This window comes from Oncorhynchus mykiss, chromosome 9 (assembly GCF_013265735.2).
Source record: "Oncorhynchus mykiss isolate Arlee chromosome 9, USDA_OmykA_1.1, whole genome shotgun sequence".
In the NCBI taxonomy this organism is placed as follows: Eukaryota; Metazoa; Chordata; class Actinopteri; order Salmoniformes; family Salmonidae; genus Oncorhynchus; species Oncorhynchus mykiss.
Genome location: NC_048573.1, coordinates 37,338,761 through 37,360,187, shown reverse-complemented (window position 1 = coordinate 37,360,187; position 21,427 = coordinate 37,338,761). Strand labels below are relative to the sequence as shown.

Sequence of the window (21,427 nt, the reverse complement as noted above, 5' to 3'; positions counted from 1 at the left end):
ACTGGGCACAGGTGTCAATTCAACGTCTATTCCACGTTGGTTCAACGTAATTTCATTGAGATGTGGAAACAACCTTGATTCCATAAGTGTGTGCCCAGTGGGAAGTCTGACTTACGGTTGTGGTTTTCTTAGTGAATGTTAAAATACATTTACACCCTGAATATTGGGACAAACAGTTGACTTTTACTTTAATGTACACGCGATAATATACTCTCATTTCGTAGAATGTAGAAAGATATTTTTCTTTACATATAACCCAGTTCCTTTGTTTCATTTGCATTTCTTTGCTGTGTATTAGATCTGGATTTCCTGAAAAATGAAAGCGCTCCTTCATATGTGCTTATCCAGCAAAATATTTCTGTTCTGCCCAGAGGGAAGCATATTCCTTTATTAAAATATATACACACATTCCTCCTTCTTTTTACCGTCAACCAGTGCTTGACTTGGGACACCGGAGCAGAGTACCGGCACTTCATACTACTGCTTGAGGTTCTGTTCCTCTTATAGAATTTTAGCTCATAAGTATTGAGGAGCTCCAGTACCTAAATATAAACAGTACTGGCACCCAAAATGAGTACCGGAACCTATTTCAGTCCAAGTCAAGCACTGCCGTCAACTGTCTAAATAAGTATATCATCTGAAGAAAAAAAATAAGAATTCACCTGAATCTCTTCCAGGACAACATGATAACAGACTTGAACCTGTAAAGGGCCTTACAAGTCTGTATTTTTTTTTTATGTGATTGCACTTCAATCGACTATGGTAACACTGATTTGTTATACAATGTGCTGAGGATAGCCTCACATTAATAACATTACATGCAAAACCACTTCCGACATTCCACTGAATTCGAAAATCCCAGGACCGTGTTTCTCAGAGAACCATGAGAACAGCCACACATTAAGCCACTGAGAGAGAACGACAGGGTTCCAACCTAAATAAATAACGATGCAACATGGAAACACACAAAACAAACAGAAGGGACACTTTTTTTTTGTTTTTGTTTGAATGTACAAAACCAGTACGAAGATATTGCACATACTGTACATAATGATAAAAACTAAGATGACAAACAAAAAACTACACACTACATACTTAAGGTTATTCTAGTCACTCACCTACTCAGGATTTGTGATGAAAACAAAGACACAGTAAATGATGAAAAAAATCAAATAAAGGATTATCGTATTTTGATTTGAAGAGTCAAGAATGCAGCTGCTTCATATTTCAAAAGGCATGAGACATTTGTCAGCTTTACTGCGGGTCCATCAGTAAAGTGACGCGAGCCTCAACTTCTATCGCGTAAAGTGTCTTGAGAGGTCAGGAACGCTGTGAGCTTAAGCCAGCATACAACCAAAAGAAGGCCATGAGCTCAACACGAGATCTGTGACCCTTCCACCACTGCCACCTTACTACACGCCCGTACTCACAGTACTACACGCCCGTACTCACAGTACTACACGCCCGTACTCACAGTACTAAACGTCCGTACTTCATATCGAAGTACAACACCGAGCCGAGCGGGACCCATCCACCCAGCATAGGAACAACATATGATCAGTAGACACCCAATATCTGTTCTCTCTTGAGGTTTTATACATGACAGCCCAGCATTAGGAGGGCCATGTGCCACAGCTGCATTCCAGTCTCTCAATGCTCTGTTTGAAAGGCAAAAGGTTCCAGAGTAGGTTATTGGACTGCCTGACAACGTGGCTCCACTCCCCCTTCCCATCTATCCTGTTCCCATAGAGTCAGTATAATACTGATACAGTTGATTTCTAATGATAATAATGGTTGTAAGTATAATCTTACAAGGTACTTTACGCACAATATACTGCACATGAAGTCTAGACTAAATCGTTTATGCATTAGTAATTGGCACATTTATCAAATGAGTGCTAGGAGACAACACGTAAAGCTGTCATCTACAGTAAATACAACACTAGAACTACTACGATTGAGACTGTTGTTAGCCTGTCCGTTGGTCTAGTTATTGTGAAATGATTACACCTAGCTTTTTTACACAACATGAATTCTAGGAGAGGCAAGAACAAATAGCATTCTTAAAAATGAAGAGAGTTTTGGAAACCTCAAGAAAGCAGAGTGTTAAAAGCTAGCTTTGTTTAAAAAGACTGTATACAATATAATATGCCATTGTGACAGAGAAAACAGTCAGACATGTTTTCTCAGGCCTATCCCAGGTGGTCTTGTCTCCTGATTACGTGAAGGGAAGACGGGCTATTGAAAGAACGGAGAAGTGGACAGCGGCCTAAAGAGAATGCACGGTTCTCTTCAGCCGTCACGGCCGGGTTTGGTGTGAGTTCATGGGGAGGAGGAGGGAAAGCGTTTCCCCGTACAAAACACCTCCCTGAAGCCCTGACAGAGAGACAGAGGCCCTTACTAAGGTTCGAGCTGAGGCCCTTTGTGGAAGAATTGAATCTGGTTTCCATCCAGCATATTGGTGAGCAGCTGAAGGGGGGAGCGGATACATGGGACTGCCAGAGGTCCATCTCCATCACAGCAGTGGAACACAGTAGATAGGCCATCGACTGACAGTATACCCTCTGTCCCTTTGGGGGAAGAGACTGTCCCTCCCTTAAGTTCACTCACTCACTCTTTCCTTTTGCTCATTCAATCTTTTCTCTCTCTCTCTAGCTCTCTTTCGTTCTCTCTTTTGCTCTCGCACTATTTCAGTGAGGGAGGTCACACCACGGTGCTGATGCCACTGTGTTTGGGTTTGGGCCCGCTGGGTGCCGGGCCCTGCAGCTGACTGTGGTGGTGAGGGGCATGCTGGGAGTGTGAGGCGTGAAGGGAATGCTGGCTATGGGTGCCGTGGCTGTGCTGTGGTACATGCGGGTGGGGGTGGGTGTGTTGGTGTGTGTGGGAGGAGGATGCATATGCTGCCGGGTGCTGGTGGTACTGTGTATGGGGAGGGGGGTGGTAATGGTGGTGGTGGTGGTAGGGAGGGGGGTTCTGTTGGACGTGGCAGTACTGGGAGTGGTGGAGCTGGGCCTGGGCTACCTGCTGGGCTGTGTGGTGGAGGTTGGACGGATGGGGCGTGTGGGAGATGAGGGTGGGGTGACCAGGCAGAGGAAGAGGAGGATGGCTCTGGGATGAAGGCTTCCCCCGTTTGTTGCCAAAGAGCGACCCGAGGAGGGAGGAGGAGTTGGGGATGGTAGGGTGGCCCCGGGGCGGGCCCTCGCTGCGTGGGGTTGTGGCTCTCCGGCGTATGTGAGGACTGTTAATGATGGACCCCTGTGGGAGAGAAGAGGGTAACATCATCTCTATCCATGCCTTCTATACAGGCAGACACACAGTAGCACACCACATACTAGACTACCAGCAGTTATGCTAAGGCATCACCTCATGGAAGTGGTGAAAAACTGCCTGCATATTCAAGGGTCAACAGCAAGTTGCAAAACATTACAGACAGAGCATGCAAAAAAATGAACTAAAAATATCAGCTCATGATGGAGGACAGACAAATAATGAATGGTAATATCAGGGTTATGGCCACTCGACAATGGTACAAATGAAGAAACCTATATAGAAAAAACTCAAACTTTCTTAAATGACATACGCGTCAAGAGAAATTTTAAAACGGAACCTTTTATTGTAGATGCATCAAAAGTATAAAAGGCTGATATATATATTCATATTGTTGAACGACTTCTAAACCTGAGAGTCCCACATGCAACTGGTTAAAAACAATGGAGGCAGAGGATCCACATGCAGAGGAGGTGACAAGCAAAATCTCCATCCATATTGGCTTTGCATTCAGCCAGACAGCGGGAAGCAGAGATGCTGGAGATCTGGTAGTCACATTAAAATAACTCTGTTCACTTATCCCCCAATCTAGTTCCAACTCTATCCTTTTTGTGATTCATCCAAGTTTTAAAAGCCCTTCCTTTGGTGCATGCTCTGTCCAAGGTTGTGAAGAGACCATACAGATTTCTTTGAAAGTGGAATGACATTTTCAAGGGTTCCCAGACTTCAAAACCAACACACGGACTCATGGAATGAAGAAATGATGATGAATGAAATCCACATCTTTCATATTGACTCTTTGATATTGTGTGTAAAAAGCTTGTCGATAAAGTTCTGACAGTGAGATATTGATGTGACCGTGAGCTGTTGTAAGATAACCTTCCTCCCTGAGCCTCAAACCTCTGTGAGATTTCTTTCAATAGGACAGGCAAGGGACAGGAGAGGGACCAGCGAGGGGGGCTTTAGGTTTGCACAACACTAGGGGGAGAGTAGGTGCTACAACAGGCATTCACCGGCACCCCTGCCTAAAGTTCTTAGCCCCAAAGGAAAGCCAAACTGCGGGTTGGGACATGGCTGAATGGAAGACATTAGACTGTGATCAAAACAAACAGCTGGGGGGGATTAGAGGGAGGAAGGGGGAATTAGTAGTAGTCATGCTTGTTTTAAGAAAAAGGGCAAACTGGCCACATGACCAAAACAAGACATGTCTCCCATCTAGCCAGCGTCAGAGGCAGGCAGCCCATGCATGCACACTAACCGAGGCAGGCAGGTTGTTAAAAGGCATCCGAGATAAAAAATAAAATAAATAAAAAGTTCATAAAACAAAATGAACTGAGAGTCTATGAAGCAGAGAGGGGTGCAAGAACAACAAAAATAAACTGTGTGTTTTTACAGAGCACATCATCACAGAGTAGCTTGGACACCAGCTGCTTCCAACTTACTTCCATATTGCTGTCTAGTGATCCTGCACTGCTGCGGCGCCCACGCTTGCCTGCCCGAGACATGCAATACCACAGATTAGAGATGGATAGGACAGCACTCCTGGATCAACTACAGAGGTTTAGGCAGCCCTCCTCTCCCCTAGGGGGCAGTGCAGGGGGTTGTGAGTAATACACTGGAAGCTGAGATAAAAGGGGCAGGGAGTGTGTGGGGGACCGGTTGATAGATAGGTAGGTATTACTGTCGCGTCCATTATTTTAGCAGCTTTGTTCATATTTACTTAGGAGATAAAGAGAGACATTTGGTCAGTGTACCTTTACACTACATTTTGAATTTACCTCATTGCTCAAACTTAAAGGACAAGGAAATCATTTTTGCAACATTCAGCTGAGGACATCAGTGTAACTACAAAGAGCTAAGCAATGTTAGTATTTCTAAACTACAACGAGTTATTCATAGATTTGTTCCTGATAAAATATGACAACACAGATTTAATGTTGTCACAAGATGTAGATTGTCATAAGGAAGAGTAACGGGTGGCTTTGTAGCGAGCCAATGGCAGTGACAGTCACGGAGAAGAAACATCAAAAGCAATACAATGGCTGTTGCACATGAGGTGTACGAGCATATAGAGCAGTTTGCCACTGTCATAGGGCTCAGCCAATGGATACATGACCAGTCTTCACATATGGAGAAACAGGAGAAAACCCAATGAGAATGGAAATATCAGGAAGTACATAATGAGATGGAGAACGGCGAGAAAATTAAAATATATTGTACACAGGACATGACCACACTACCATGCCACATCCTGTGTGGAGAAAGTTGGGGCTTAAACGTACACAAAAACCTAAGACAGGAGGGAGGAAACGCTCCCATGTTGATCTATCGACTTCAGCACTGACTAGCCTTATCGTATCTGTATTTCAGTATAGTACCCAACATTACAATGGAAACAGAGCAAATACATCCTAATGTGAGATACTGTAGAACTCCTATATGGATTTCATTACGTTACCATGATGTCTTAACATAACTGCGATCCAGAATGAATGACATGTTCTCAAGGTGAATTGCTTTAGAGTCGAAATGCTATGCGAAACATTCTGGATATTCATGACAATGAGATGTTCGTTGTAATTTTGGAATCAGATCTCGTCTTGCGTCAGTTATTGCATGAGAACAAATCCCCATTGAGTTCAGTAGGTTTGGATCACAGCAATACACTGGAATGACTGGTAGTGAATAACGGTGGATTCATTAAACATATAACAAGCAAGCCTTATCATGAAATGTTTGAGAAAAAAAAATTGGGATTAAAGAATGATAATGTGACACGAAAAAGTGCAAAAATCAAAAGGTGTTCATTGAGATATAAAGTATATTTTGATTTAGATACAGGGACGAGAGCAATCCTTCCTTCAATATCACTTTTCAGTGGAAAGGCAAACCCTCTAAAGTAGACCTGTCGATAACATCATGCCAAATAGCTTATTCATTTAGAAACGTCTATTTTTCAATGGCACAAACCTACTTCTGTTGTTTCATATCCCAGGTTATGATCAAATATTTCACATTGGGGTAGGGCACCAGTACCAGAAAATAATTTTAGGACTAAACTAACAGGACCTTAATAAGCGCAATTATCTTGTGAAGTCTCACACTGCCCAGATACAGAATGCATTTAAGTTATTTGATAAGACAATCTCACCAGAAAAACGCTTTACTTAATCCTCAATACAGCTTAAGAGAAGTCTGACATCAGTTCAAGGTGCTATAAAACATAATGTTGGATGTTCCGAGTAATATTACCATAGGACGAGTGAGGAGGTAAAAACAACAGAGGGTCTCTCCCAGGAAAGGACCGTTTTGTGAACACAATGATGACCTTTGACCTTACCTGCTTCGGAGAGGTCGCGGAGGGAGCTGCTGAGGGCGCTCCTCTTCAGGCCCTCGCCCATGGTGTAGGTGTCGTCCAGACTGGCACGGTTCATGTTGCCATTGCCAGCCTCCTTCTTCAGCCCAGAGCTCTGGGACATACTGGGCCTCACCACCCCTTTCTGCTTCTCAAGCTCAGCTTTATATGAACATACATATGGGGAGAGAGTAAGGTAAAGATAGCGTGTGTGTGTGTGTGTGTGTGTGTGTGTTTTTCAGCATTCATCTTCAAACATACAATATTTCTACATTTCCTCATAATTTCATTACTGGCACTTACTTTTATATAGATTATTACTATATATTCGGTAACTATTGCATTTACATAATAATCAAATGTAACATTGTAAAAGTGCATCTAAATCCTTTCGCATATTAGACTCATTCGTAAAAACAGTCTTCTGTGTGTTTCTCTTTGATAAATGCCCTTCCGCAAACCCAATCCTCCTCGTGGTAGTCATCCTGTGAACTCCATAAACATTCCTTCTCATAAACAGAGAGTGAGTAATGAGGACCAAGCCCTATCTGCCTCTACTTGACTGAGGTCACATGGCTAGCAGCGGCCAGGGAGGGAGGGGCGGATAGACGGAGGGGGAAAAGGGAATGAGGGCGGGGCAAACAGAGGGAGGGACAGAGAGCTAAAATGTCTGCTCACACTCTATCCTGTATTTCTCCATTTCCTGGACCTCGGCGATAGACTCTCGCAGGTCGTCAGTGAACTTCTTGCGGTCCTGGGGGTTGGGCGCATTAAAGTTGATGAGGACCTTGATGTCGGCACCTGGTATGGCTGATGTAAGCCTGATTCCATTCCCGTAATCTGGACCAAACACAGAGAGAGAGAGACCTTTAAAACTCAGGGCATCGACCACAAAGGAACTTTAAAATCTGTCTGATGTTTTGAAAGTATAAACGGTGTCTCGTTCCATCATCACAGGATGGTAACATGTATATAGATGTGAAAATTGAACCCAGTGGGATGTACTATATAACCATGCTGGGCTAACAACACATCGCAGAGATGGTGAATGGACAGGGAGAGGTCTGTTCTACTTACACTGGTTCTCAAACATCAGAACCTGCATCCCATACAGAGAGAAAGACTGCCGGAAGCTGTATGTCACAGAGTTCTTCTTCTTCTGGAAAATCTTTGTCACCTGCACTCAAATAAACACCCAAACAAGCACACAGACAAATACACAAGTTATACTGTGAGGGCAAGTAAGATATTGGAGAAACCAAAAAAAGGTTTGAACTGAAAGCTCATAGACTGTACTTCTTTGCTCATTGTTGTTGCTGTGAGGCCACATTTGAAAGACCATATTTGAATGATCATATTTAACACAGGACAGGGCAGGACAAAAGGCAGGAGAGGACACATACCACCAGAAGGTCATTAAACAGGAAGATCTCCCGCTGGTGCAGGCCTAACTTCTGGAGCTTGTTGGGGTCTGGCACTTCAAACAACCGACAGTAGCACACTAGCCTGCGATGGGGCAGGGACAGCACCTAGAAACCAACCCAACGACATTACTCACTAACACACAGCGGTCAGGCCCTGGGCTTAGGTCAAAGAGTAATATGACCCCAAATTGAAGTATAACAGTTGTTAAACGCACATGCACACACTCAGACATACGTGCGCACACGCACACACCCCTCAGATATGCCAACAGGGAAATAAAAACAAACAGTGAGCCTCTATTTTAGGATGATTTAGTGTGTGGAGTGCAAGGGAAATGGGTTATAATGATGTCTGAATAGTGTGCTATAAAACCCCTGTGTGATGCTGTTTCTCCTTGTTACATTATTCATCCTAATGTATTCATTGTCGTTAGGAGAGGTGGTTTCACCACCCTACTTTGTTTGGAAGTCAAGGGGACACAGAGTAATTAAGACTAGGATCCCCTTGGATCAAAACACATCTGTCATTTATTCCCACACAAATTCTGCTCATAAAACTTTAATACCAGGAAATGAAGATGGTATAAAACTGTCTGATATATCCAATGAAAAGCAGGAGCCAGCTGATATCTAGATGGTTTTCCTCCACTCTATGATTATGTAAACAGTGTAATGGCAGTAGAACAGAAGCCTGTGAGCACATAGGTTACAGAAGGTTACCTAGTTTATTATTCTCCCAAATAGATTCAGAACAATCTTTCAGCATGTCTCACCCCTAAAACATTCACGACTAATAATACCCACTCTAACAAATGCCCTCTGTCTGTGGGAGGCTTCTGTGTGGGCAGGAGTGTGTGCGCATATGTGTGTGTGTACGCGGGTATGTGTGTGTTTGTGTGTGCGCGCGCGTGTGAAGCCTCTCTGTGTGGTCTGCTTCTTGGCAGTGATGCATGCTCGGCTCAGCACAGTCAGTAAACAGTGCAGCTCACTGGCACCTAGGAATGTATACGTGTTGACTCTGTCTACAGGTGTATCACAGGGGATCCTGTTCATCTCAGTAATAGGTGTGGACTTTTAGGGGCAAGAAGACCCTTAATCCAACTAAAGCCATCTGAAACAACAAGTATCTACAGGATGTGGATTATTTTAGCCATCCTGACACTGTAAGACTGGGTGATGTTAATATAGGCCGAACACTAAACACATATAAATGGCCCTTGCTTTACATAGAAACTGTGGGTGAGTAAAATGACGCATAACAATGACATGATCATTACATGCCAAACTGTGAACATGTACTTACACATCCTATTCCATGGTGGAGAGATCCAATCTGCAATGGGAAGACAGAGAAAATATCAGAGGGAGAACCTCATTACTGTATTAAATGCATACAGGGCACGTGCCTAGAACCTGTTACATACAGTTGAAGTCGGAAGTATACATACACCTTAGCCAAATACATTTTAAACTCAATTCCTGACATTTAATCCTAGTAAAAATTTCCTGTCTTAGGTCAGTTAGGATAACCACTTTATTTTAAGAATGTGAAATGTCAGAATAATAGTAGAGAGAATGATTGATTTCAGCTTTTATTTCTTTCATCACAGTGGGTCAGAAGTTTACATACACTCAATTAGTATTTGGTAGCATTGCATTTAAATTGTTTAACTTGGGTCAAAAGGTTTTGGGTAGCCTTCCACAAGCTTACCACAATAAGTTGGAATTTTGGCCCATTCCTCCTGACAGAGCTGGTGTAACTGAGTCAGGTTTGTAGGCCGCCTTGCTCGCACACGCTTTTTCAGTTCTGCCCACACATTTTCTATAGGATTGAGGTCAGGACTTTGTGATGGCCACTCCAATACCTTGACTTTGTTGTCCTTAAGCCATTTGCCACAACTTTGGAAGTATGCTTGGGGTCATTGTCCATTTGGAAGACCCATTTGTGACCAAGCTTTAACTGATGTCTTGAGATGTTGCTTCAATATATCCACAACATTTTCCTCTCCATGATGCCATCTATTTTGTGAAGTGCACCAGTCTCTCCTGCAGCAAAGCACTCCCACACATGATGCTGCCACCCCCGTGCTTCATAGCTGGGATGGTGTTCTTCGGCTTGCAAGCCTCACACCTTTTCCTCCAAATATAACATTGGTCATTATGGCCAAACAGTTCTATTTTTGTTTCATCAGACCAGAGGACATTTCTCCAAAAAGTACAATATTTGTCCCCACGTGCAGTTGCAAACCGTAGTCCGGCTTTTTTATGGCGGTTTTGGAGCAGTGGCTTCTTCCTTGCTGAGCGGCATTTTAGGATATGTTGATATACTCGTTTTACTGTGGATATAGATACTTTTGTACCTCATCTCTAGGAGACAGAACGCGTCTCCTTCCTGAGCGGTATGACGGCTGCGTGGTCCCATGGTGTTTATACTTGCGTACTATTGTTTGTACAGATAAACGTGGTACCTTCAGGCGTTTGGAAATTGCTCCCAAGGATGAACCAGACTTGTGGAGGTCTACAATTTTTTTTCTGAAGACTTGGCTGATTTCTTTTGATTTTCCCATGATGTCAAGCAAAGAGGCACTGAGTTTGAAGGTAGGCTTTGAAATACATCCACAGGTACACATCCAATTGACTCAAATGATCTCAATTAGCCCATCAGAAGCTTCTAAAGCCATGACATCTATTTAGGGAATTTTCCATGCTGTTTAAAGGCACAGTCAACTTAGTGTATGTAAACTTCTGACCCACTGGAATTGTGATACACTGAATTATAAGTGAAATAATCTGTCTGTAAACAATTGTTGGAAAAATGACTTGTGTCATGCACAAAGTAGATGTCCTAACCGACTTGCCAAAACTATAGTTTCTTAACAAGACATTTGTGGAGTGGTTAAAAAATGAGTTTTAATGACTCCAGCCTAAGTGTTTGTAAACTTCCGACTTCAACATCTTATACGTCATCTCATTGATGGGGTCATACAGATAATTCTGCCCTCTAAAGCTGTACGGTTGCAGCATGATCCAAGACATGTCTGTCTGTTTACGTCTGTACAAGCCATGAGCCATTTACGTGCTAGCAACCTTAATGGAAACCTCAAAGTAGGGCCTCAGTATTCCAGTAATCCTGTCTGTGAGTCAGTAATGAGTTGAATGAAGTGGTTTAAACAACTGAGGTGAAAACAAGATCTCCAGCTCTACAATACCAGTGTGATATATGCAGTACATTATTGTAGAATGGAAGTCTAATTTGTTGTTTAATGTCCAGGTACTTCACTGTACTGTCGACCCTCTGAGGGTTTTGATACTGCCGTTTAGTGATGATGAGGGATCATATTTCTTTGGGGTATACGGGGTTAATCACTCCATTCAATTCCCGGGGTCACTGAGAATCTCAGGCTTTTTTCCCCTTCTACCTTTACATGACTGAAATGACGCAATCACCATTGCACTGCACACTGCCCTATCGCACCTGGACAAGAGAAATAACTATGTAAGAATGCTGTTCAGACTACAGCTCAGCCTTCAACACCATAGTGCCCTCCAAGCTCATCACTAAGCTCAGGGCCCTGGGTCTGAACCCCTCCCTGTGCAATTGGGTCCTGGACTTCCTGATAGGCCGACCCCAAGTGGTGAAGGTTGGCCACAACACCTCCACCATACTGATCCTCAGGAGGGGCTGAGTACGCACCCCACAGGGGAGGGGCTGAGTATGCACCCCACAGGGGTACGTCCTCAGCCCCTCCTGTACTCCCTGTTCACCCATGACTGCGTGGCCACAAACGCCTCCAACTCAATCATCAAGTTTGTTGACGACAACAGTAGTAGGCTTGATTACCAAAAATGACAAGACAGCCTACAGGGAGGAGGTGAGAGCCCTGGCTGAGTGGTGCAAGGAAAATAAACTGGACTAGTAACCAGAAGGTTGCAAGTTCAAATCTCCGAGCTGACAAGGTACGTTCTGTCGTTCTGCCCCTGAACAGGCAAGTAAACCCACTGTTCCTAGGCCGTCATTGAAAATAAGAATTTGTTCTTAACTGACTTGCCTAGTTAAATAAAAGGTAATAAATGATAATAAATATGTATAAAATTATATGTTTATATTCCGCTTTCTGACATTGCCCATGATTGCCAGGCATTACTGCACTGTTGGAACTACAAACAAGCATTTCGCTGCACTGGCGATAACATCGGCAAATCTGTGTACACAAGCAATACAATTTGATTTGTTGTTCTCCCTCTGTTTTTCCTGATATTTAGTAGGCTATGCCTTTTCACTATACTAAGTGTTATATTAGTGCAGTGGTACTCATTGCGCTAAGCTCTTCATTTGCAGATTGCAGTGATTTTCCTATTTTCCATTCATAATACATAACAATGATACAATTTCAATTCAATGTGTTTAATGGAAGTCTGAATCACGTCATTGAATATACCTATTGCTCCCTGGACAGCAGATAGATGGCAGTATAGCGCAACTGTTGAACAGAAAGACCAAAATAGAACGCAACTGCTCAGCTACAGCGACCGACACATCAGCCTGCTACTCCATTTCATTTTGCAGTCTGGTCGACATGGATCAATTTATTGTAAAAAAAGAAAAGTCAATCTATTGACAAGGAAAAGGAGGGGTAAGAGCTGGAGAACAACGTGACAGCTATGAAAGAACAAACACCAGGAGAACCAGGAAGATGGAGGTGGGGAAATGCAGCTAGCTAACGTGGCTCCGGTGACTAAGAGAAGGATACGGTCGATTCAAGAAGAACACAGAAAGTTCCAAGAGAAATGGACAGACAAGTATTTTTTTGTTCTGCATAATAGGACTGCCTCACTTTGTCTTATTTGACAGAAGGCAGTCAATTGTTTGAAATTAGCAAATTTAAAGCGACATTTCCAGTCACACCAGGCCCACGTTGACGACAAAACATATCCGCCACAAAGCAACCTCCAGAAATAACAAAATAGCACAACTCAAAAGACGGCTCAAAGGACAACAAATGATGGCAGAGAAAACGACGAGGCAACATATGAGATTGCTTGGATACTTGCGAGAACATGACTCTCTCGGTACAACCACCTGGATTCTTTGTGCATCGTGCGGAAAGGAATAAACATCTCTCCGGGAAGAAGATGGGCGGGGGTGTATGTATGTCATGATTAACGACTCATGGTGTAACAACATGCAGGAACTCAAAGTCCTTTTGTTCACCTGACCTAGAATTCCTCAAACTGAAAGCGCGAACCACCACATTTAACCATGGAAAGGGGAATGGGAATATGGCCGAATCCAAACAGTGTAGTTATTCCCTCCGCAAGGCAATCAAACAAGCAAAATGTCAGTACAGAGACAAAGTAGAGTCGCAATTCAATGGCTCAGACACGAGACGTATGTGGCAGGGTCTATAGACAATCACAGACTAGAAAAGGAAAACCAGCCACGTCACGGACATCGACGTCTTGATTCCATACAAACTAAACACCTTCTTTGCCCGCTTTGAGGATAATGCAGTGCCACAGACGCAGCCCGCTACCAAGGACTGTGGGTTCTCCTTCTCCGTGGCCTACATGAGTAAGACATTTAAACATGTTAACCCTCGCAAGGCTGCAGGCCCAGACGGCATCCCTAGGCGCTTCCTCTGAGCATGCGCAGACTAGCTGGCTGGTGTGTTTACGGACATATTCAATCTCTCCCTATCCCAGTCTGCTGTCCCCACATGCTTCGAGATGGCCACCATTGTTCCTGTACCCAAGAATGCAAATGTAACTGAACTAAATTACTATCGCCCTATAGCACTCACTGTCATCATGAAGTGCTTTGAGAGACTAGTCAAGGATCATATCACCCCAATAGGTCCACAGACAATGCAATCGCCATCACACTGCACACTGCCCTATCCCATCTGGACAAGAGGAATACCTATGTAAGAATGCTGTTCATTGACTACAGCTCAGCCTTCAACACAGTACCCTCCAAGCTCATCATTAAGTTTGAGGGCCTGGGTCTCAACCCCGCCCTGTGCAATTGGGTCCTGGACTTCCTGATGGGCCGTCCCCAGGTGGTGAAGGTAGGAAACAACATCTCCACTTCGCTGATCATCAACACTGGGGCCCCACAAGGGTGTGTGCTCAGCCCCCTCCTTTACTCCTTGTTCACCCGTGACTGCGTGGCCATGCACGCCTCCAACTCAATCATCAAGTTTGCAGACGACACAACAGTAGTAGGCTTGATTACCAACAATGACGAGACAGCCTACAGGGAGGAGGTGAGGGCACTCGGAATGTGGTGTCAGGAAAACAACGATCATGGACTTCAGGAAACAGCAGAAAGAGCCACCCCCCTATCCACATCGACAGGACAGCAGTGGAGAAGGTGGATAGTTAAGTTCCTCGGCGTACACATCACGGACAAACTGAAATGGTCCACCCACACAGACAATGTGGTGAAGAAGATGCAACAGTACCTCTTCAACCTCAGGAGGATGAAGAAATTGGGCTTGTCACCTAAAACCCTCTAACTTTTACAAACGCATCACCGGAGGAAAACTACCTGCCCCCCAGGAACACCTACAGCACCCGATGTCACAGGAAGGCCAAAAAGATCATCAATGACAACAACCACCCGAGCCACTGCCTGTTCACCCCACTAACATCCAGAAGGCGAGGTCAGTACAGGTGCATCAAAGCTGGGACCGAGAGACTGAAAAACAGCTTCTATCTCAAGGACATCAGACTGTTAAAACAGCCATCACTAACACAGAGAGGCTGCTGCCTACATACAGACTTGAAATCATTGGCCACTTTAATAAATGGATCACTAGTCAATTTAATAATGTTTACATAACTTACATTACTAATCTCATATCTATATACTGTATTTTATATCATCTATGGCATCTTGCATATTGCATCTTACTCTGTCATTGCTCATCCATATATTTATATGTATACATTCTTATTCCATTCATTTACTTATATATATTAGATAGTTGTTGTGGAATTGTTAGATTACTTGTTAGATATTGCTGTACTGTCAGAACTAGAAGCACAAGCATTTCGCTACACTCGCAATAACATCTGCTAACCATGTGTATGTGACCAATATAAAAGGCCCAACACTCTCTCTCCATGGATAAATGTGTGTCTTTGGGCTGTATTTGACAAACCGAACGCCATAGTTAATCAAGGGGCTATGGAGTGACACATTTAATTAAGATGAGTCATGCCAGAGTAAACCCAGGGGAGTTTCAGGCCTTGTATCAAGCACTATGCAAAAAGTGCTGCAGCAGAGTTCTAGGTAAGTTGTGTGTTCCTCACCGGTTTCTTCCCCACTATGAGTTTCTCCACCTTCTGAACCTGAGACACGTGGTCCTCGTTTGTCTTCAGCTCCCTCTTCCTGATCCTTTCATAAATTCCTACCAGAGTCTCCCTGGGGATGTCCTCCCCATCATCCACCCCTGTGGAGGAGGAGACAATGGTTACACACAAACACACACACACACACACACACACACCCACAGACAGAGGCGCACGGACGCAGCATGCATGTACGTGCGCGCACACACTGCCTTTTTCCATTTAGCGTGAGAATACGAATCCCTCTTATCCAATTACTTCTCCTTGTTTTACCATTACTGACACTCATCACGATGGATGATGAGTGTCAGCCCGTCACGGTTTACTTCTCAAATAAAATCTCAAATGCCAAGCAAAAAACGACAAGTAGTCGACTGTGCTTCTATCACGCTGCTCACCCGAAAATAAGAATTGCTCTTGTGATTGTGTGAAGGTGCAATTAATTAGTGTTAACACATTTCTGTCAAGGTCATCGCTACATCGTCACCCTCCCCGTGACAAAATGTATTGTTTTCATCTGTGTGTGATGAAAATGTTGCTTTCGTGATTGAAACGCTAATCCCGTAGCACAAATTAACCTGTTCCATTTGCGGTGGCTTATTCTTTGCCCTACTTCTGTGCTGTTGCGCTGTAGTGGATGTGTGTTTTCTTCTTTCAATCCAGATAGAAAGCTTTGTTACAGGTGTGCCTTGTTAAAGCGGTGAATAAATCACATTGTGAATGTCCTACACTCACTTGATTAAGTTTTTGAGTTGATTTTATAGTTCTTTATTTTCTCTAAAATATGTAGAGGACAATGTCTCAGCTTTGTTTCCCCCCCCCTCTCTCACCTCGGAGGTTCTTGACGAAGTCCTCCAGCTTCATCTTCCTCTCCGGCTTGACGTTGGGGCTGTACATGTCTGTGTTGAGGAGGATGATGGCGAAGGCCAGGATGAAGATCGTGTCAGGGTTCCGGAACTGTCGCACTACCGTAGGGTTACAGATACAGTAGCGTTGGCTGGAATACAAAACAACAGGAAAGGGAGACGACATCACATGTCAGAGGTGAAAAGAGTCAGAGGCTTTTTGACATTGAGAGCCATCATAGAATGCATTTGAATATAAAACCGGATTTTTGTCCACACAATGTAAACATTTGTCTTATTGACTTGCTGGTGAAAATTTGTAAAGCCAGCATACAATGCATCACATGATGGTCCATAACTGTCAACATTGTGTGTGTAGCGTGTCATCATTATCGCAGCATTGCGTGAGGAACTGTCCTATTTACTCAAGCAAAAGCAACTGAAGCACCAAGTCCCTCTACGCATTAATAAGTCATTTAGCCAACACGGTGTTGTGAGCAAAGTCAGCAGTGACTTGCATTTCCAAGACATTGGTCAACATTTGCATTACATTTGAAAATGTAACGCAAAAGAGTGAAGAACTATTAGTTCACTCGTAAGAGAGAAAACTTTATCCGAAACTAAATGTGCAGTAGTACTCTAGCGATTATAGTATTTTGGTTGATGTTGATTACGCTGTTATCATTTTAAAATGCTATCACTGACCTGTAGTACCCTCTTGGCCAAACCTGCCTACGTGAATAGCCCCTCATCCTCAGTCTACAGGTGTGCTTATACGCCCCCCCCCCCCATCCTAACGTGGCTGTCTACCTAGCATATGCTTCTCGGACCTGTCTATCGGTTGGCTCACCTGTAGGCTTCGATGAGGCGCTCCACCTTCTGGGCCTCTCCCTGGACCCGAATGTGGTTCTGGAACTTTCTCAGTGCCTCGTCCAGCTCCATTGACGAGAAATCCATCTCATCCACCACACAGCTGGAACCCACAAGCAACCAACCAATGAATTCCCTAACCAACAAATATGTCATTGATTTGTATAGTTTTCAAGTTGGAATCCTTAATTGAAACAATAAGAAAGCAGTCACCCCCACCTATGTTATGGTCAAAAACTGAGGGATGGGCCTGGAGAAATGTAACCACTCTCACATTCAAAGCGAGCGCCATGTATGCCAGGATTGACCATCCATGATATACAAATTAAACCATGTTGAGAGGCTATACAAGTGTTTGTTTACATTTACTTTGTTTACAAACAGTGTAAACATACGTGTCAAGCATCAATGGGTATATCATTAATTAAGACCAAAAATTTATGTGGAAACTAAGGATTCCAGCTTTAACAGCAAGTTCAGCAAATTCTGATATGATATCAATATCAAATGTAAAAATGCAACTGATATCGATATGTACTTTCCATATTGGTGCCCATCTCTAGTTCAAATCTACACGTGGAAAGGTGGTTATTACAAAAGTCCATCTCATTCACTAACGCAACTAAAACGCGCAGATCAGGGGGTCATTCTGCACCCAGCAGTTCAAGACTTGTCAAAATCTGATAGGGGAACCACCTTAGAGTCCTTTGAAAATACATGAAGCACATTTGAGAGAGGTCAAGTGTGAGGGGCAGCAGATTGCTGAGAGAAGCAGAGTGTGGACGTTCTACTAGGCTGGCCCGAGGCCACAGATATACAAAGTTCGGCCATCTTACTTTGAGATGTAGAATTTTAATGGGCACAATGTTGGCACCAACTGTTCCAAGACAATTACCTCCCAGTTAGGATATAAACTAAGAGCGGTGAATGCAAAGATGGCTTGCTGAACTTGGAACAGTACATCAAATCAAATCAAATTTATTTATATAGCCCTTCGTACATCAGCTGATATCTCAAAGTGCTGTACATAAACCCATCCATTGTTCTGGCCTGGCCTACAGTATAATGCTACCTGTGCAAGGCACTGTGATCCACCAATCAATGTTTGTTTGATAGACAATAACAAGTGTCACATGACCTGGCCTTTAAGAATTAGTACTCACTCCAGGACGTCTCTGTTGAACTGTTTCTGACGGTTGCCCAGGAACTCTCCAATCATCTGCCTGCTCAGGCCCTTCCTCTGAAGCAGGAAGTGAGCCACACCCACAGGTGTGTCCGGGACGAACCCTCTCTCAGTCAAGTACTGTACGCCTTTCTCTGGCTTCCTGCAGACACACAAGAAAGAAGGGTTCGTGTTTATATTGAAGCAGACAAGACACAATGAGACTGACACCAAAGGTGACCCTGCTGGAAAACGTCTAGCATGACATCAAAATAAGGCCTTTTTGAAGCAGGTATGTCCTTATGTGACCTATCCAGTCATTTTACAGAGCCAAGTGTGGTGTTTGATTCTGTGACTGATAGGAAGTGGCCACAATAGGAACAGGGTGGTTAATATTTAATAAGGGCACAGAAAATGGAGTGACTCTGTCTGGCTGAATTTCTCATCTACAGAATATCAGTCCTATAAAAGTAGACCTATGAGTCTACAAAGAGTTTACACGAATGCACAAATATATACCTTATACAAATTGTATTCATTTTTTCCATTTCATAGGACTTGTCTTTAACCCTGCTAATTTACTTGAATTAGACTGATTGCCTTATATTGTGTGGCCCAAATACAATTCTGATAACTGTAAATAGGTCACCTCGGTTTCTCTATAAGAACCCCCTGCTCATTTACCCTTAATTACACCAATCAGTGGACAACCACGTTAGCACTCAGTCAGAGCTGAGCACCTACTTGTTGAAGAGGTTCAGGCCGATGCGGTAGTGCCTCTTGCGGATCACATCGTTGCTGAAGACGGGCGAGTCCCAGCTGTTACGTGTCTCTTTGTGGTATGTCTGCTTGCAGAGTGTCTGCTCCCTCAGGCTGTCCCTGGACGACTCAGAGCTGCAATTGATGGTGTCGTTGGAGTTCGATGTGCTGTTGATGCTGTCGTTATCCCCGTCCGAGAAGTCAGACTCAGACTTGCTCTGCCGATTGGCAGAGCCGTTGATGGCCAGGTGGCTTTCCAGTGCCCGGTGGCGGTGGCGGAGGGGCGCCTCGTCATCCCTGGAGGGCGCCCGCGGGGGTGGGCCATGAGAGATGTGTTTGGGGCTAGCCTTGGAGGACGCCACGATGTGGCTGCCCCCGTGAGGCTCGTAGACGGGCGGTCGTTTGACGGAGCTACGGTCAGAGCGGTCACTGTGTTCGGCGGAGCTGTCGCTGGGCGGCTCGATGGTCAGCAGGGGGAGGTGGTCCACCCTGAGCCGCTGCTCCTGGCACTCCAGGGAAGGGGTGCTGCGGCAGCTGGTGTCTGTGTCACGCCCCTCATCTTTGGTGTCCAGGGGCCAGTACTCCTGGGAGGAGTTGGCTGAGCGCAGGCGTAGGTCTGACTCAATGCTGGAGGGCTGGTCACCTGACCCCCGCGATAGCCCCATAGAGGGAGACAGCTCCTCCTCGTCGATAAACAGAGTCACATCGCTGTAGGACGCCATCATGTCCTCTCGCATGCGCCCCGCCACCCCGCGGTGAGGCTTCACCTGATAGGCCACCTCCCTCTCTACCTCCGGGCAGCCCATGGCCTCAGGGTCAAGACCCTCGTCGCCCTGCAGGCTGCGGCAGTTCAAGGCATCATCAATGGACTCGGCCAGAGACTTCACCTGCCTGGAGAAGGCGTCCTCCAACTCCGTGATGGCGTCCGTCAGGTCGTTCTGGGAAGCAGGGTGAGACGCCATGTTGGCCTGGTGGTGGACCTCCATGTCCCCGCACTCAGACTGTACCAAGGCCAGGGGGGTGCCGTCGTCTGTCAGGGACACCTGTTTCCCCTCAAAGTAGGAGCTGTGGACTTTCTCAGGGCCCTCGAAGGAGAACTGCATCCTCATGTTGGACAGAACGATGCGTCGGGACATGCGGTTCTCAGACATAGAACTCCTGAGACGCTCAAAGTTTTTGTTCATCTGGTACTGGCGGAAGGCTGTCTGGATGGTGCGGGCCGCATGCCGGGTTATGAAGCGTCCGCCATATTTACGCTCCAGCATCTCCACCTGACGGACAGAGGAGAACGGATTATCACAACTTCTTGATTATAGGAACATGATTATATTTTACAAACGATGACCAATGCTCAAACACTTGTGGGACTGAATTGATCTTTCCAGGGAAAGGTGGCTATAATTTCTTAGTAATACAAATTTCAAGGACGAGCAGAGAAGCTGCAGCAAAGCAATGCCATAGTTTTGTTTTCTTCTCCAAGGGATCTGTAGATGTTAGTGTGTAGTGTGGTCATTGACAGAGGTTCAGTAAGGGAAATGTTATTTTGTCTTTAAAATAAAGTTTTATTGAGACCAATGTCTCTATTGCATGGACTCCCTGCATCTTACAATTACACAACAAATTACACAGAAAATATATTTTTTAAAACACACTCATGAAAAACATTCCTCAGCAAAGAGGTCCTCAATCAACACTGAGTTGTCCGAAAGGCACCAATACACCCATTTGTAGGGTTACTCATAAGATAGTTTCTTTGCACTCCATGTATGGACCAAAAAGCTGTTTTCCCTAAGTCTGTAGCAACAGACAGAGTTCGCCATCTATGTGATCTGGTTTGGTAACTCAAACTTTATGGGTAAGTAAAGATATCAGGTAATGTGGGAGTTTTTGCAAAAGGGCTTCATAAGTCTACAGTGCCTTGCGAAAGTATTCGCCCCCCTTGAACTTTGCGACCTTTTGCCACATTTCAGGCTTCAAACATAAAGATATAAAACTATTTTTTTTGTGAAGAATTAACAACAATTATTGGATATTTCAAACTTTTTTAACAAATCAAAAACTGAAAAATTGGGCGTGCAAAATTATTCAGCCCCCTTAAGTTAATACTTTGTAGCGCCACCTTTTGCTGCGATTACAGCTGTAAGTCGCTTGGGGTATGTCTCTATCAGTTTTGCACATCGAGAGACTGAAATCTTTTCCCATTCCTCCTTGCAAAACAGCTCGAGCTCAGTGAGGTTGGATGGAGAGCATTTGTGAACAGCAGTTTTCAGTTCTTTCCACAGATTCTCGATTGGATTCAGGTCTGGACTTTGACTTGGCTATTCTAACACCTGGATATGTTTATTTTTGAACCATTCCATTGTAGATTTTGCTTTATGTTTTGGATCAT

At 44.3% G+C, this 21,427-nt stretch overlaps 1 protein-coding gene across 9 annotated transcripts in view; it reads right to left on the bottom strand.

Annotated features, from left to right (window-relative positions):
• Positions 1–171: 171 nt before the first annotated feature.
• The window catches only part of iqsec1a (IQ motif and Sec7 domain ArfGEF 1a), a 180,127-nt gene continuing 158,871 nt past the window's right edge, over positions 172–21,427 (bottom strand). For 8 of the 9 annotated variants that reach the window (XM_021615546.2, XM_021615547.2, XM_021615549.2 and 5 more), the window contains 12 exons: positions 19,024–20,309; positions 18,281–18,442; positions 17,098–17,220; positions 16,233–16,399; positions 15,364–15,503; positions 9,350–9,379; positions 8,026–8,151; positions 7,700–7,799; positions 7,301–7,462; positions 6,608–6,784; positions 4,710–4,759; positions 172–3,255 (listed from right to left, as the gene is read on the bottom strand). In XM_021615546.2, the coding sequence (XP_021471221.2) occupies positions 2,704–3,255; positions 4,710–4,759; positions 6,608–6,784; positions 7,301–7,462; positions 7,700–7,799; positions 8,026–8,151; positions 9,350–9,379; positions 15,364–15,503; positions 16,233–16,399; positions 17,098–17,220; positions 18,281–18,442; positions 19,024–20,309 (3,075 nt within the window). In that variant the 3' untranslated portion in view covers positions 172–2,703. The remainder of the gene's footprint in view (positions 3,256–4,709; positions 4,760–6,607; positions 6,785–7,300; positions 7,463–7,699; positions 7,800–8,025; positions 8,152–9,349; positions 9,380–15,363; positions 15,504–16,232; positions 16,400–17,097; positions 17,221–18,280; positions 18,443–19,023; positions 20,310–21,427) is intronic. The other variant, XM_021615553.2, reaches the window with a different exon arrangement.